This window comes from Podarcis erhardii, assembly GCF_964252035.2.
Source record: "Podarcis erhardii genome assembly, chromosome: 4".
NCBI lineage: Eukaryota > Metazoa > Chordata > Lepidosauria > Squamata > Lacertidae > Podarcis > Podarcis erhardii.
The window spans coordinates 35724926-35743074 of record NC_138508.1 but is presented as its reverse complement, the minus strand read 5'-3'; the positions used below and the strand labels follow the sequence as shown (position 1 = coordinate 35743074).

General features: G+C 40.3%; 1 protein-coding gene across 37 annotated transcripts in view; it reads left to right on the top strand.

Annotated features, from left to right (window-relative positions):
• Positions 1 to 16944, top strand: part of ABI3BP (ABI family member 3 binding protein) — a 133599-nt gene extending 116655 nt beyond the window's left edge. For all 37 annotated transcript variants that reach the window (XM_081859610.1, XM_081859578.1, XM_081859594.1 and 34 more), the window contains 9 exons: positions 1496 to 1615; positions 3498 to 3566; positions 4194 to 4406; positions 5202 to 5310; positions 10742 to 10821; positions 11421 to 11450; positions 12751 to 12912; positions 13649 to 13771; positions 15189 to 16944. In XM_081859610.1, the coding sequence (XP_081715736.1) occupies positions 1496 to 1615; positions 3498 to 3566; positions 4194 to 4406; positions 5202 to 5310; positions 10742 to 10821; positions 11421 to 11450; positions 12751 to 12912; positions 13649 to 13771; positions 15189 to 15304 (1022 nt within the window). In that variant the 3' untranslated portion in view covers positions 15305 to 16944. The remainder of the gene's footprint in view (positions 1 to 1495; positions 1616 to 3497; positions 3567 to 4193; positions 4407 to 5201; positions 5311 to 10741; positions 10822 to 11420; positions 11451 to 12750; positions 12913 to 13648; positions 13772 to 15188) is intronic.
• The last annotated feature ends 1205 nt before the right edge of the window (positions 16945 to 18149 follow it).

Here is an 18149-nt window from a genome sequence, read left to right as displayed (position 1 = left end):
TCAAACTATCTCATTTTTCTTGCTGGCATTATGTAAAAGTGCTTTGTTTGTGCCCTATGTGACATGATATCATTAATCACTTAAAATGGAAGGAGTAATCAGAGATGTTAATAAATCTGCTGCAAGCTTCTGAATGTTTACTGGCAGGGCATAACTGTTAATATATCCCCGCATCCATCTTCAACAATGAAAAGTGCCAAACAGCTTTTTAAGCAGAATGTCGGTTCTTTTGAGTATACAGAAAAGTACTTGTAATAACAAATAACAAGCAACCTTCTTTGAATTTGCTAAAAGAATTAAGTCTCTCTAGTTTGGATAAATTCTCCCAACATTTCTTCAATGCTCACTGAATTACAGGACAGGAATAACAGTTTGTAATTGTCTCCCATTTTTAATGGGAGGAAGAAATTAGATTTCTCATCGTAACTAATCTTTTTCCATTGATAATTCAGCACAGAAGTGGGAAAATAAATAAAGGCAAGCCTCAATGAGGGAAGAGTGCATATATTTCAGTAACCTCTACTTAAGTTTAATTTAAATTTAGTTGCAGTAGGCTATGGAGATGAGGGCATTGTTTCAAAAGCTTCACGGAAAAGATGGGTCCTGAGGGGAAATTCAAAGAATGTTGGAGAGGTGGCATCACACAGGTGTTCTGGAAGGCAATTCAAGGCAGGAGGGACAGCAGCTGAGAAAGGCTTTTGTCCTTAGAGGAAGCCAAGCAAAAGACCATGGGCAGAGATGCACTGGAATGGAAGAGAAGAGACATAGCAGGAATGGTCAGGGAAGGAGTTTATCTGGATTGAAGAGAAGAAAGGAAGCCAGTTAGGGATTTACAAAAGATATTTTAATTGTTTTCCTCATTCTCCCAGAATGTGGATGGAGATGCACATTAAGTATGAACATTCCACTGAAAGCTATTAATCCTAGATAGACAGCATTTATGCCTGTGTTTATGTCAATTTATGCCTGTGGGCAAACCCACACTATATACTTAAAGCCTATTCGATTCATAATTTAAGCACATGTCTTCCTTCCCAAAGTTCTGGAAACTGGAGCTTCACCCTCACAAAGCTGCTACTTCTAGCACCCTTAATAAACTACAGTTCCCATGATTCTTTGGGGGTGAAATGTGCTTTGAATATACTTTAATACATGTCTGGATCTCTCTCTTTCTCTCTCTCAGCTGAGCCTGATCCAGTCTACCGTTGTTTATCCATTTATCTCTTTCAACACATAGAGTATGGCACAAATGAACCAAGAAAAAAACCACAGAAAGTTGCATAGATATGCAATATAAAAATGTACATTTATATCTAAATCATTTTATCACTTGAAGCTGACATAAGAATTCGTATCTGCTTGTACATCTCTAGACTCAAGCAAGAAGATTACTTAAAAAGTTGAATTTCTTCAATGGGCTGTGAAATGTTTTATTTAGAATCAATGCTGCATTAATTCTAAGTGGACATTCAGATTTGTTTCTGTTTTCCAATAGGAAATGTCTTGATGCCACGAGCCTCTTCATCTTCCACAGCAAAGCCTACAGGGCCAGCAGCTCATGGGAAAACAAGGTCACATAAAAAACCCCCTACAGCATCATCATCTCCAGATTATAGTAAGAATTTTAGGTGTACATTTGTAGGTTGTTATTGTTGTTGTTGTTGTGGATTAAATTTGTTTACAGCCCGTCATCTGTAGATCTCAGGGTAATCACAACATAAAAATGCAAGCTATATAATATCTTGTATACAAAATACATGATAAAAAGAAGAACAAAACAAAACAATGACCCCCTCCCCTGACCACAAACTCATGGCAACCACAAACTTGGATGTGAGGGCGATCTGGCTGCGACATCTGTCACCCCACTGATCGCCAGGGTTGATTCGGCTGATCTGGCTGGCTAGGCGGGTGTCCCCTTCCTCCCTCACCGCTCCATGTGCGTCCCTCCCGAAGCTGCACGCTTGGTGGAAGAGGACGACCATCCCAGACAGAAGGAGTCTACCGTTCTTCGGTCAAGGGTATACGATAGCTGCGCTCCCCTGCTAGAACCTCCAAACAAGCACAAACTTGTTTAAAAAGGTATAGGGAGTTAATCAGGCAATGGCCTGGTTGAAGAAGAATGTTTTCGCTTGGCGCCTAAAGGTGTATAATGAAAGTGCCAGCTGATCCTCCCTGGGGAGAGCATTCCACAGACAGGGAGCCACTTCAGAAAAGACCTGTTCTTGTGTCGCCAAGGAGGAGGCGCACATAGAAAGGCCCCACCTGGTGATCACGGGATCTGGGTAGGTTCATATGGAGAGAGGCAGTTTTCTCTGGCTATTTTATTATGTCAAATTAGCAGCATAAATCATAGGTTAATATTCCAGCAGCACCAACAGCAGTTTTAGCAGTACAAGTAATGTCACTTCGTTCCAAATATATATCAGACCCTCCAAGCGTCCCTATTTTCCAGGGACATCCTTCAGATTTATCCTGTCTGAAGGCAATCCTGTACAGGGAAGGTTTTTTTGATGTGTAATGTTTTATCATGTTTATATATATGTTGGAAGCTGCCCAGAGTTGCTGGGGCAACCCAGTCAGATGTGTGGGGTATAAATAATAAAATCATCATTATGGAATGGGACGTCCCTATTTTCATCGGAGAAACGTCAGAGAGTATAATATACGCGTTGGAGTTATAGCTCACACATCTTGCCACCAACCTATCAAATCCCACATAGTAATACTGCAGATAGCAAGAGTTACTACATGGCTGAAAGAGTGCAGAATGAGCAGGTAAGATGGAGGAAACCTCAGTACTGTAGACACAATAGTGTATGCTAGCTTATGCTTAGTTCTTTGGAAATATTACAGCTGTAAACTAAAGTCTGCGCACTGAAGGAGCACTCAGAAAAGTGTTGTCTGATGGGCTGTGATCTCCAAGGTTCGTCAGATGACAAGAAACCTACAGTGGATATCTGCACTCCTGCATCATTAAAACAAAGCAAAGCAAAAAAGAAACCTTATATGTTCCTGGTGGCAACTATGCTTTTCCTTCGCGGTGCCCCAGAGGTCAACTCAACTTCCAGGGCATTAAAGAACATGGCATGCTATGGAAAGGGGAATTGGCTCAGGTTTCCCTTCCACCTTTTAAAAAAGTGTTGCTAAGTACAAGACCCATATGCCTCCCTAAGGACTGGAGCATCAGCAAAACATAAAAGAATCTTTTTTAGAAATTCAGAGAGGGTTTTGTATATTATGCATGAAGTGACTCCAACAGCAATAATGAGCTCAGCCATTTATTTTATGATTATCTTTGTTTTGGCAGTGCAAAGAGGCTTTTATTTTCCATCACAGCCAAATTCAGCTCACTCCTAATAGAAAGTGAACATGATTCCAAACATGCACTAAGGAGTGGATTGAAGGTTAAAATGAGAGAAGAAATATGAAGTGCCATTTCAACGTTACAAAGGAGTGCTTTTATTAAAATTGTGTTGTGGTTTTCCTCTCCTTAGGTAATAGAACTTTGTTCAATTCACAGCCTACATCAGATACTGATGCTTCTGGCAAACGAAGGTTCACAGGTATGTCTAAAATAGCTGCAGTAATGTCAGATTGTGAAAATGATATTTAACCATATTAATTATTTTTGCTCATCATCCAGGTTCCCAAATTAAAAGCTCTTTTAATCATTCTCCCTCAACTGTTCCTCATAAGGCTTGGTTTCCTGACCCTTGATCATCTTTATCGTTTAACATATCTTTTAGCTTATGAGTTTATATTGTGTTTAAGTAGGTACCAGAATGAATATGAACCAGAAAGTCTTCCATGAATTTCCTAAGTGGTCTTAGGAAAGCCATATGCTCCCAGTCCCACCTGTCTTAGAGTTTAGCCTGGATTTGTTAAGCTAGCTCTCACACCTGATACTGTCCTACACATAAGTAACTTTCAAGGGTCTCAGGCTTCTACTAAACTTTTCATGCAGGTGATCATCACTTACATGACTACATTTAAAAAACCCCAAGAACCTTAAAAATTGATATCAGGAGAGATATCTGACACGCTAACTTACTTTCAGGGGGTTTTTATGGAGAAACATTCAACTGTGGGCCCTACCACCTGGAATAGTGCAGTTCTGACAATTTTACCACCACATTTGCTACTTGGATATTTTTTTTTAAGCCCCTTAACACAGATGCTATTTTTCCTAGGTGAAGGTGTGTTGTATATAAAGAAACCAGAAGATGTGCCATGCTCCATCACAGACACACTCCAATACTTTCCAACGGAAGAGGGGGACAGCACAGAGGTAGCTACTAGCCCTCCACGAAAGCCTCCTACCAACCTCACTGTGGTAACTGTCGAAGGCTGCCCAACCTTTGTCGTACTGGATTGGGAAAAACCACCAAATGAAACTGTTACAGGTTAGACTTTGGTTCTCTTAAAGTTTAGAGCCTGAACAATATTGTTAGTCTTTCTTTACGAGCCTCCACTTTCCCCCACAGCTATTCTTGCCTGGTTCTAAAAACTAGAGGTGTTACTTAGGCTCCTGAATGACACGTATATTATTATTATTACTATTCTTATTATTGCTCACCCTGACCTTTCAATCGGTGAGCCCAAGAGGCTCAGTGGTTTAGACCACAGCACCATCCACTCCCTTTATTATTATCCTGCTCATCTGGCTGGTACACTAACTAATGCCCTTTAGATTGTGCTTTACCTCCCTTGCATATAATGTCAGGATTGTTTGGTTTTGGGGATAATTTGTATTCAGTTTTCAAATAAACAGAAACAACAAAGACTAATCAAGACACCATTAACATACAAAGGAGTTAAGAGGGGTGGAGTCTGGAGATCTGCCACACTGTCCCTAAGATCTTAGTCTCAGATTATGGTTCCGACACCACTTGAATTCCAACCCTGCTTAGGTTCTCCTCCTTGTGCATAGGAAGTGTCAGCAGGAACTCTGGGATTTGTAGTTCTTGCTTGAGGGAATGTGTCACACCACATAACGCACATCTCTCTTTCTCCCAAAGGTCAAGTCACTGAGTTTCCTACACAAGTTCTCATTTGATCTCCCTGTTCTGGGCTGGCAGTTTGACATTCAGAATGTTGTTTGCTTTGTTCCATTACTGTTTCTGATTCACTCCAGGAGATTAAAGGAAACAAATGAAATTGACAGGATAACAGAACACAAATCTTCTTCATCATTTCAGAATATAAAGTTGTATCGACTGAAAATGGAAGCCCTGCAGGAAAGGACAAAACTATTATAACGACAAATCAAACTCATTCTACTGTAGAAAACCTGAAACCTAACACGAGGTAATACAATTAGGAAATACTACCATGTGATATATGAAGGGGTTCTAAGCACCCAGGAGTTGCTTCTTTTAAGGTGTGCTCTCCCCAAGTCCCACTCTGGACTTCTGCAGTAACTCCCCTTCCTGAATTCCCCTCTGAGAGTGAGGGGAGGGGAGAGAGAATGTGTTTTATAGTTGATGTCTAGCATTTCAACATTATATTTTATAAGATGCAAACAGCCAGTTGTACAAGCAAGCTGACAAGTGTGCACGTTTGCGTATATGATTTATGCATTAGAGAGGTGCTACTATAGTCACACCTAAGGATGGGGAGAAATTTGATTCAGTTCATGCTTAAAGGCAAACCTACCTCATTCACACTTTCCGAAACAATACACAAACTGAAACACAGCCATCCTTCAAAATTTACAATGCTCAAAATTTTGCCAAGGAATGTGTACAAAAGGCATATATTTGAATAAAGTGTGCACAAAATAGTATACATAAATGAAAACAGCATTTAAAAGGTATTATAATGTAGGGAAATTGCTTAAGCAAAATTGCACATAAAAATATGTATATTGAAATAAATTTGCACTAAAATGCTGCTGAATTTTCACAACACCTTTTTAAAAAAGAATATTTGCAAACCGATGTGGAAATGTGAAACAAGACTGGGAAAATGAGAATCTGAAGGAAACTGAAATTCACAGATTTGCTTATCCCTACTTGCCCCCTCATCTAAGGGCATCTCTAGCTGCAACTGAAGGTTATCTACATAGATCCATCTTCTCGTGTCAGGAAGATATCAGGAACAGCGTCCCAGGCCTTGGGACGCTGAAATTATTGCCCTAAACATATCTAAGAATTTGCGCTGTAGCCGGAATTGTGAATGCTGCAAATGAAGGCTAAATCCACTAGAAAGACTAAATGGAATAACTTGGATGGTTGTTGTGACAGGGCTAGTGGTTGCTTGTAAGCTTCCTGCATATCTCTTTACTGCAGTCCTATGCACACTGTACAAAATTACCACAACGAGGTTTCCTTCCAAGTAACCAAACACAGGATCGCCCTGCTAAAAACATAACTTTGTAGGAACAAGAAGGGTAAAGACATGACATCATGAACTCATTTTTCTGCCCCACAGTGTTGCTTTAAGGGATATTCATACTGTCCATTACCTGTTTAACACAGTTACAGTTTTTAAACTTGCTGACACTTTCTTGCCTTTTGATTTTGTTGGATAGCTGGATTGCTGGAAAATTCCATGTGCTTTTTGCAGACCCGATGCAGGTGTTCCATTCTCTCATAGTAACTCATGTCTGATAATCGGTCCTTTTCATTGGTTATTTTGATTTTGTTTTCCATAGGTGAGGAGTGTTTTGGCTTTTGAACCTGGCAAGCTATCAAAAATAATGTGTGCAGCATTTCAGAGTGGGGAAAAATAACATCTTTAGACGTGACAAAATGCAAGCAGCTAGGAAAATACAAAGCATCTTACCCCATAATTTGGTTCACTCAGCATTCTTCAAATTATTAAATGTTGTTGGAGCGAATAACATTTGGCTGAATCGTCAAGCAAAACAACATTTGTCTATTATGAATCTTCCTACTCAAATGTCTTGATCTTTCAACAGTTGCTTTCATGTGAGGAGTTTAAAGCAAATCACTCACAATAAATAAAAACTCCGCGTAGAATAAGTTATGGTTGATCAACTTACAATAATAGTTGGGCCACCATTGAATACTATGCACCCATAGCAAGCCGTGACTAGTTGTATACTTTGGCTACAATCCAACACAGACTTTAGCATGTTTGGGTCTGTGTTGGAATGGAACCTATGCTGTTAAATCCGGCTTGGATAATGTTGGCTTAACTAGCATGCAGACTCTCCTCTGGATAAAATAGAAAAAAGTCCTTGTTGACATATTATGTTACCGTGGATTCACGGGCTTAGCAGCTATCCAGCTGGAGCCATTGGCTGAGATTTATCCATACTGCCTATGCCGCCCCATTATTTTTAGTAGAGTTGTCAAACATACGCTTTCCTGTGTGAGGTGATTATGTACTGAGAGGTGTGGCAGGTGGCACTGAATCAGCCACAAGCATCACTGAGCAAACAGTCCAGGTAAAGGAGGGATCCATGCTCTTACCTACTAGCATCCCAAAGCAGCTGTGGAGGCAAGGGGGCTGGATCAACATCATGCAAACAGCTGCTAGTATCTAGTCAGCAGCACCCAGTGTGATCTGATGATGTCAGAAGTGATTTCTGCACTGGGGATGCCTTTACAGTTAGCAACGATATGCTTGCATAGTGCTGACCCAGACTCCACCACCAATATGTTCAAGAGGTCTTCATGATCACTGTAAGAGCCATTTATTGCCCTCTGTCCCATCATACTGGCCATTGCTGGTGGTTATTCCGTGATTGTCTTCCTCCCACAATGTATTCTTCAGAAAGATGCCTTTTCATATTCTGAAATCCACAATTTCTTGCCCTTTTCACATTTGAGTTTACTCAGATTATGGGGCTCATGCTTAACTTTTGTTCTTGTTCCTTCAAAGTTCTTCGGAGTATGTAGCTTTCAATTATCACTTTCCTTATGTATTTGAAAGTAAAGTCTCAGGTTGCCCATATGTTGATGTATATAGTTTTGAATCTCTCTATATGCCATCTCCATTTCATACCTTAGCTAGAATTGGGTCTCTAAAGAAATTTATGTGTGCCTTCTTGAGGTATGAAAAATATTTCAAGGTTGTTTAATACAAGAGGACACCTGCCCTCTTCCAATCCACTTAAATTATCCATCTCTGCTACCCTTGTCTGGTAAATGGCCAGTTCTGTGTGCCTAAAGATTAAGGGAACATCAATGGAATTGGTCTCGCTGAATGCCTACTCAGCTGAACAGCTTTGACACTGAACCGGAAAACAGGTTTCTTGCTTTGGGCCATAGATTAAAAGCTTTATGCTTTAACCATTCACAATTTGTCTATATAATCTGAGCACGAACAATAATAACACTATCTTGTCATTTCCCCAGGTTTGCAACAATTTGTGCTTGTTTTCTTAAGTCCAGCAAACACCCATGGGTTTTAGGGAAATGTTATCTCACTTGTTTCCTTGAATCTTTTTTGTTTTAAGGACACTCAAATGCACTCAACACTTCATTAAACGTCAAGAAACTTTGCAGCAGCATTTTGTCCCTAGTGGCACTATGGGTCAGGGTATCTGGCTATTAACCTGAAGGTTGGTGGTTCAAGCCCATCCAGGGACAGCCATGGGCAGGATTCCAGCATTTCAGGGGGTTGGACTAGATGATCATCAGTGCCTCTTCCAACTCTATAATTCTACATATTTTTTCAAAACACAGTACTGTGAGCAGAAACAATGGAAAGAAGGGATAAGGCTGAAGTTCAAACTTCCTCTAGATCTAAATACTAGTAGGTAAAATAGTGTACATGCTCAGCAAAGTGGTTAGAAAGATTTTCTAGTAACTTTCTGAATATGCCAATAAATCTAAATAAAGAGATTTCATGATAGATGTACCTTTCTGCTTGAGATTTTAAGCCAGCAGCTCAACTGAAAACTGCATATTGAGAGGGTTTTTTATTCCCCTTTCCTTTCCTTTTCTATGCACATACATTTCTGCACTGTTGCAAGATCTGGAAAATAGTGCCATTCCTTCTGCTTGCCAAGATTCCATATGGGATAGCAATTTCCTATGGAAAAAGTCTTTACTGCAATACAAATAATGTTCACTTAATCTGTGCGAGAACATTTTTCTTATATGTGATGTGATGGACTTTGGTCCATAACCTGTTCCAGCAGTTGAAGGCAAATAACTATTTGGCATACACTGTTTAGGGGTTCCGTGGTCTTATAATCTAGCTTGCACTTGAGTGCTGATTGCATATTTGTCTTAGGACTTTAGACAATGTACAACTACACTGCTTGTCTCAGGAGCTGCATAAAGGTAAAGGGACCACTGACCATTAGGTCCAGTTGCGGATGACTCTGGGGTTGCAGTGCTCATCTTGCTTTACTGTCCAAGGGAGCCAGCGTACAGCTTCTGGGTCATGTGGCCAGCATGACTAAGCCGCTTCTGGCGAACCAGAGCAGCGCACGGAAATGCCGTTTACCTTCCCTCCGGAGTGGTACCTATTTATCTAATTGCACTTTGACATGCTTTCGAGCAATGGGAGCTCACCCCATCGTGGGGATTTGAACTGCCAACCTTCTAATCGGCAAGCCCTAGGCTCTGTGGTTTAGACCACAGCACAACCCACATCCCCAAAGAGCTGCATAGACCACACAAAAGAAATGAAGCTAAAAGATGTTTCTTGGCATTAAAACACTAGATAGTAAACATGTAGAGGACACAGTGCAGTGCACTGTACTGTGGCTGTTTTATGCATTTTTGACATGTTGATTTGGGACCTGCACACTTCCACTTTTTACACAGTCATTGTCCCTGATGCCTGTGTTTCCACAGCTTTCTAGTGGTGAAAAAATATGTAATTACATTACAAAATAGAAGTAGGTGCATGGTAACTACTATAACACCTAAAGTGGCCCTGAGGCCTGTCACAGAACAAGCTTTGAGGGTGAGTTCATTGTGCAAGGAATTCCCCTCAAGAGGAGAGAGAGGACCATATACACTAACCCATATATCTTAAATGTTTTCATGAAAACTTACACATTCAGAGAGGCTTCATACAAAATGAGTTTCTAACACACAAGTCACTAGGATACAGAAATGTGCTTTCATCCTGTTTCCAAATAATCACAAGTAACAAATGCATGTGTGTGTTTTGTGTTGTTTGTGTATGCATATACAGCAGGATTGCATTGCAGGAGGTCGGACTAGATGACTCTTGGGGTCCCTTCCAGCTCTACAATTCTATGATTCTAGATTGTCTTACTGATTGTGGGTCCCAGTAGCATGTATATGTGGCAAAATATGCATTTGGTCCATGTGATTATATATGTGCAGCATTCGTGCAATTTTCAGTGTAGAAATTATAGCTATGTAGCAAAATAATAGTATTTACTTAGCACCTTTCTTAAGTGGTCAAAACATTTCATGTACAGTGGTACCTCAGGTTACATATGCTTCAGGTTACATACACTTCAGGTTACAGACTCCGCTAACCCGCTAACTCGCTAACCCGCTAACTCGGGTTAAGAACTTTGCTTAAGGATGAGAACAGAAATCGTGCTCCGGCAGCAGTGGGAGGCCCCATTAGCTAAAGTGGTGCTTCAGGTTAAGAACAGTTTCAGGGTAAGAACGGACCTCCAGAACGAATTAAGTTCTTAACCTGAGGTACCATTGTATTCTCAGGAATACTTACAACAGTCCTTTTAGATAAACCAATGCAATTATTTTACCATACAATGCTTGATGTTTGCAATAAAGAACTGGGTGTATCCCCCCTCCCATTTTCTTTCTAGTTATGAATTTGTTGTGATACCTAGCAACCCCCTTGGTGAAGGACCGAGCACCGAATCAAAGCCATTTAAAACCGAATCAGGTAAGAGTTTCAATAAGTGTACCAATTAGCTACAAGCCTCTTTAGCTCCTTACACGTTTTAATATCTACCCTCTGTAAGAAAAATCAGCAGATAAAGTGAAAGCTATATGGGAATTATGCATTTACGCAAACTTCCTCAAGAATGACATTTTAATCTGGTACCTGGAAATGTTGTTAATTTTTATTTTATTTTTAAATACAACTCCCTGCCTGGTTTAAAATGCCATTAATTAATTACTCTCAAAATTGCTATAACCTCATTTAAGGCCTTGTTGTTGTTTACAATGCAAAGACACAAAATACATAAGAAAGTAACAAAAAATATACCCCCCTGACACATTTAAAAGGTCCTAAAATAGATCAAAACATTAGATAGACAGCACTTTTAAAAGCACAGTATTTGGTATTTCAAAGTAGTCATGAGCAGTTTATTAGTTTAACAAAAGCTCACAAGTGTTCTGTCTTGATTTCAAACCACGTTGCAGTTGTACAGATTACAATTCATGTCAACTGAAGAAGTAAACCCTTTTCCCCAGCATACTTCTGAAATGCTAGAAGTTATTTTGCAGTCTGACCCAGCACTTGTTTTTTCTCCTTAGCGGACCCAAGAGTGACTGAGCCAATTTCAAGTAAGTCCTTTATACATTATAGTATACTCTGGTGAGAGCATTTTTCTGAGGTGAGATAATGTACTGCTGTATGACAGAGTGGATTTGGAAGAGAAAGGCATTATGCATATGATTTCATGGGTTTGGGGTTTTGTTTTGTTTTGTTTTTTGACCTGCGCTGTTTGCAAAGAGTTCCTGCCAGTCTAAATGTTTACCTGAGGCCTGCCCAATCAATTGGAGGTGGCGCTCCACTGGCTCAGAACCAAGGGGCAGAAATGAGCCAGGCACAGCTCATATTTTCTCGGGCCTGTCATTAAATTAAAAGACAGCTCTCTGAAATGAATAGGCTGTTTCTCACTTAATAAGTGATTTAACAGAGCATGCAGCGGTGTCCAGCCACTGCTATAGAAAATCTGCCATCAGCTTCTGCAGCTCTCTGAAAAATGTTGGCTGCCATCAGCTTTATAGTGGAGGACTGTAAGCTCCCTATAAGGTCTTTAACTAGCAGGAAAGGATCTGAAACAGTCAGGGGAGGGGGGTTAAGTTTCTTAATTCATTTAGGAGACTCATGTTTAATATGGCGTAAAAGGTAGTCTTCCTTTCTGCGGTTCATCCCCCGCAACAATGTGTTTCTCAGCATTTATTTTAGTTACAAAATCCATTTTTACCCCACTTTTCAGCCCCCAAAGGGGCCTCCAATGCAGCTTAGATCATCAATTGAAACAATAATATAATCAAAGCAATAAAGTGAATAGTGCCGGCTATAGCAACAGCAGAAACATGAACTAGAAAAGCTCAGAACAAACAGTAATTTAAATGCAGTAGGGAAGTTACCAGACATTGGTCTAAGGAAGGGACTTGCCTGGCTTCATTAGGTACCAAGTTCTGCAATCTCAGTGCTGCATCGCAAAAGACCCTTTCACACATCCCTTATTTCTCTTGCTACAATGTATTAAACCTTTTTATTGGTTGAAACCTAAAGTTCAAAGAAATGTAAATCAGCTGTTATTCCAGTCTAACTGGTTACTATGCTTTTGTGCCTGAGTTCTGTTCAGAAATTGGTGTAAATATGAGACGTTTTCATAACCTTTTATTTCCTAATTATCCCTACTTTCCTTTTTATGAGCTAGTTCTGCTGGTTTATCTTCCAACTCTTGTTTATTATACTGTTTTGTTTTGTTTTATGAGCTGCCTTGAGGCCGTTTTATAGTGGAAGACAGGGTAAAAATTTAAAAATGTTCCTATATGTCTCTTTCTTTCACTTGATTCCAATGTCTACACACATATTTTTTCACATAGATTATTTGTTGCTCCCTTTCAGTGGGAAAAGATGCCATCTGGACTCAAATCAAATTCAATTCTGATTCCTATTCTGAATGCAAGGGGAAACAGTTCGTCAAGAGGACTTGGTACAAGAAGTTTGTTGGTGTACAGTTGTGCAACTCCCTCCGATACAAAATTTACCTCAGCGATTCACTTACAGGTATGAAATTGAGGGCAGCAGTATGGGATGCTTGGTGCTGTGAGCTGACCAGGGGCATCATGCCATCAGAGCACTTTGTCAATGCTGCCGTCTGGAGAAAAAGCTTCCCTTAACTGCTTTGTGTGGCAATGCTGGGCAGTGACTGACTATGGCTGTCAGTGCTAGCAATGACTCATCTCTGTGCTATCAAAAATCCAGAAGCCATCCCAGCACCAACTGCATCAGTGTGTTGTTTTGAGGATTGAATGTGATGTACAGAATCATAGGCTAGATCATCCCCACTTGCCTCATTCAGTGCTTCACTGATGGTAAAGTGGAACAAAGATTCCTGCCATGGAATCTGTAGTCACCTGAAAAGGCTGCTGCCAGCTTAGCAGAAATTGTCACTGACTGGGTACATTCTTGAGATAGCAAAATGGTCCAGGTAATGGGCCATATACCCATGGAAGCAGGCTTCCACAGATGTACGACCAGCTAAATGAGGACCAGCACACACACATGTGCATGTGCAAAGCTATGTAAAGTAAGTTGCAATTGGGTCGGTTAGCTTTTTGGGGGTGGGGAGCAGCAAATTGGATTTGGCCAAACATGTTTATAGGGCTGTAGGCATGGTCTACTGGCCAGGTACTGGTCAGTTTTATGCACCTCTTGTCAAATTCTTTAGGACACTCCTCTAATCTTTATTTAATGGCATTTGAATTTCACTCATTTTTAAAGGCGATCTTCATGTTTTCAGGTAAATTTTATGACATAGGAGATCAGAGGGGGCATGGAGAAGATCACTGTCAATTTGTGGACTCGTATTTAGACGGAAAAACAGGGCCACATGTTCAGTCGGATCAACTACCTACCAAAGATGGTATGTTCTAAAGGGTTTGTGTCTTGACTTTTTGGACACTTGACATGGATCCACAGCCAAGCCTGGCTTCCTAAAAGCTTGTTTAGGACACACATTTGCAAACTATAATTTGCTCATGCTTGTCATTGTCTTCCCCTATGGGCTAGAGAACTTCAGGCCCAGAGGCTGAATGCCTCCAGGCCTCTCTGGTCAGCTCTTCAGATTCTCCTCAGGCCACACTTCCAAGTGGTCTTGCTCTATGCCCTACTTGAATGCTTTTGGCTGGCTGGAATGCATCATTCAACTGTGATAATGGTTGCCCAGATGGAGAAAAGGGATGTATCAATCTCAGACTTTTCCATGGCTAAAACACAACTACTGCACTAAAGGCACTCTGCCCACTTTTGTCTGTAGCTGTACCCACGTTTGCCTCTGGCCCTAATCGGCATGGACATGCGGTTCCCCCCCAAAGGTATAAGGGAATGTCTCCTACAGGTGGAAAAAGTCCCCTACCCTTGCTTTACACTTTTAAATGTGCACTTTATAAATCTTAGGTGTGTTGTTGTTGTTTAGTCGTTTAGTCGTGTCCGACTCTTCGTGACCCCATGGACCAGAGCACGCCAGGCACTCCTGTCTTCCTCTGCCTCCCACAGTTTGGTCAAACTCATATTGGTAGCTTCGAGAACACTGTCCAACCACCTCGTCCTCTGTCATCCCCCTTCTCCTTGTGCCCTCAATCTTTCCCAACATCAGGGTCTTTTCCAGAGAGTCTTCTCTTCTCATGATGTGGCCAAAGTATTGGAGCCTCAGCTTCAGGATCTGTCCTTCCACTGAGCACTCAGGGCTGATTTCCTTAAGAATGGATAGGTTTGATCTTCTTGCAGTCCATGGGACTCTCAAGAGTCTCCTCCAGCACCATAATTCAAAAGCATCAATTCTTTGGCAATCAGCCTTCTTTATGGTCCAGCTCTCACTTCCATACATCACTACTGGGAAAACCATAGCTTTAACTATATGGACCTTTGTCAGCAAGGTGATGTCTGCTTTTAAAGATGCTGTCTAGGTTTGTCATTGCTTTTCTCCCAAGAAGCAGTCTTTTAATTTCGTGACTGCTTGTCATCATCTGCAGTGATCATAGAGCCCAAGAAAGTAAAATCTCTCACTGCCTCCATTTCTTCCCCTTCTATTTGCCAGGAGGTGATGGGACCAGTGGCCATGATCTTAGGTTTTTTTGATGTTGAGCTTCAGACCATATTTGAAGCTCCACATCAAAAAAACTAAGATCATGGCCACTGGTCCTGTCACCTCCTGGCAAATATAAGGGGAAGAAAGGGAGGCTATGAGAGATTTTATACCTAGTGTACACCTAGGCAAATGTTAATACCAGAACCAGCATTTCAGTGTTCAACTTCTACTTTCCCTCATTTTGTTTTACCAGGCTTTTTTAGAGCGGTGCGACAGGAGCCGGTCAAGTTTGGGAAAATAGGCGCGGAGACTCATACTAACTACGTCCACTGGTATGAGTGTGGAGCAACAATACCTGGAAAATGGTAGAGCAAGAGATAAGACAAATGGCAGAGCAAAGGATGATACCAAATGGCTGCAATCCAGCTATGGCTAACCCAGGCAAGCTGAGAGATGGAAATGTGTTGTGGTGTAGTATTGTTCATTCTGAAATCTAACAATACTGTGTTAACTGTTTGATAGCATTGGCTGCTTAATTATAGTTGTCCAGACAACTTAATTATAGTTGTCCTGGATCTGTTGTAGGAACTTAGAACATGTCATAAAATACTTGGGAAGCTGGCTCCCTCTTAAGTCTCTTCTGGTGCCTTCTACATATTTTGAAAGATGTAGTTTATTATTTATCATTGTTTGAGGCACCTTTTTTGGAAAAGTATGTATTCTGAATTTTATTGATGCATACTGCCGAAGTACGTGTTCTGATTTATTTTTCAACTCATTTAAGTTATTCTGTCAGGTTAGCTTTTCTGCTACTTTTTATGCCCAGGCTGCAAATATAGTTCTCTATTTGAACACTCTGGAAAGCTAATGATGCTCTCTGTACAGCTCTGTACTCAGATAGCCTGTGTTTTTAAACATGGCAGCCATATGCCAGAGAACCATTTGAATGAGCCCATGTCAATAATCGTTCTGCCATTTGAAAGTGTGGCAAAATGCTCACCACTTGGCCTGAGGTAGATTGGATGCCTGCATCATTTTGTGGAGAACTCACCTAAGGGTAGGTTTTATTCTCTATTCGTTTTAATTTTGTATGTCCAACAGGACTTTGATTTGGCAAAAGCAGGTTACAGCTTGCTTGTAAGGCCTGCTCCTCAAGACGCTTGTCTTGCATAGATGGAGATAACTATTGAAGGGACTGTATACACATGCTTCTATGGTGCTTTTGGAGTAACTGGAAGCTATGTCTCTGCAGATTATTGCCTCTCTATAGTAGATTGATTTCACCTCTGCTCGAAAGGTAGAATGCAGCCACCTAAAGGTAAAATCTGTTGCTACAGCAAACAACAGGGAAATGATCTGTACAAACCTTAACCTTGTGATCACTATCATTATAATGGAGCAAAACGGGATGTTGCATCTCAAAATATTGTGTGCTCTAATACTTATCAAGGTCATGTATTTTAAGCACAGTGTTTGCCTTTACAGTACAAAGCAGAGAATCATTCACTGCTTCCAGGGAAACCTGCCTTCCCAACATGTATGCAATATTCATAATTTATAAAGTGCTCCCAAAAAATCAAGACATAAAAACAAGAATAAGCAGGTTTAAATGTACCCTTAACAAGCTAGTATGATTATTAGGTTTTAACTGTGTTGAGTAAAGATGAATGCAGAGTTCAGTCAAATACCATGTAGAATATATTACGGCTGAAGCATACAAAAATCTTTATATACAGTTGAAACAGTAATGTGATCTGCTTTGTAGAATGGAAAAATGAAAGCTGTTTTTTAAAAATGGCTCTGTGCTTCCCCTCTACACAAAGTGATATATTTGTATTGCTTAAACATTTAAACATTATATATATAAAGAGATGTAGGTTTTTAAGGGTGTTTATTCAGCGTATTAAAAAAAGAACACAAGGAATATTGGATTGGTTGTTTATAATAAAAAAAACTTTTAAGTACATTGCCGGTACACTGTACTCTTAATAAAGTATTTTAAATCATAAGTAGTATTTGATCCATTGGTATATTCAGCAGACACAAAACTGAAAAATTCTGAAAACAATCCTAAATTCTCTTGAGAGCCGCTTCAAAGACTTTCCAGTAACCTTTGGTTGCAATTTTGAAATTATATCTGAAATTATCAGATAGTTTGGGGGAGGTGGGAGTGTCCTGTTTCAGTACATCAGATTGACAGCAAACTCAGTATGCCACATCCTTCCTTAACTAAGATTTTGTAAACAATGTGAAATAGAGCATCTCCCTCAATATGGCTTAGCTGAGACGCTCCATAGCCTCATGTGGTTGCCTAAATGAATGTGCTGGGTTTCTTACCTGGAAGCATTGTGTGACACATTGTGCTCCCATACAGGACATGCACATGCAACCTTAGCAAGTTGTGCATTTGTGCCAGCTTGAAAGATGGTGCTGCACATATATAAACTGAAATGGTTTTGCAGTATTACAAGGAGCTATTGATTCATACAGTTGTAATAGCTGGGTACCTTAGGTCTATTATTGGTTGAAATAGTTAAATCATGTTACTTTATGAACTTTAGCATATATGGGGGCTTTTGAAAATGTAACCTCGTTCAATTGCTTCATTCCACAGAACTAAGTGCGAATGGGTTGTCTCCAACGTTAATCATTAAATTAATGGGCATGACTTAGGTCTGTTGATTTCAATGAGTCTGCTCTGAGTAGAATTTAGCTGGCTATAACCCAATGTGTTTCAATATATGCTCTTAACAGGTTATGGTTCCCATGCACTATAATAAGCCTGTCACATGAGTACTTCACAGAACATTCACTGTCACATTAAGTTTGTGAATCCATTTTGATACAACCATTAATTTGTTGCTCTTGAGTCAGTAAACAGCTATTTCCAAGATTCCCTTGGATGGTGAAAAGGACATGGTGCATGTGATTCAATAGCTGTGAATACCATGAAGCAGACATCAATCCTTCCTAGTCTAGTGCACATGCTCAGGTAAGTGCACAGGCAGTGCCTCACGCCATTATAGGGATTAGCAGTCACTACACCTAGGACACAGGTACGATGCCTGACACAGTGACTATCATTTCACCTAGTTAACTATTACCTACACTTGCTGGTAACAATTTGCCAGCATCCAAGGTCTTCTGCAGCCCCCCCAGGAAATGCTGGGATGGCTTACATGAATAATTATATTGGTTGAAGCATTCCTGATTG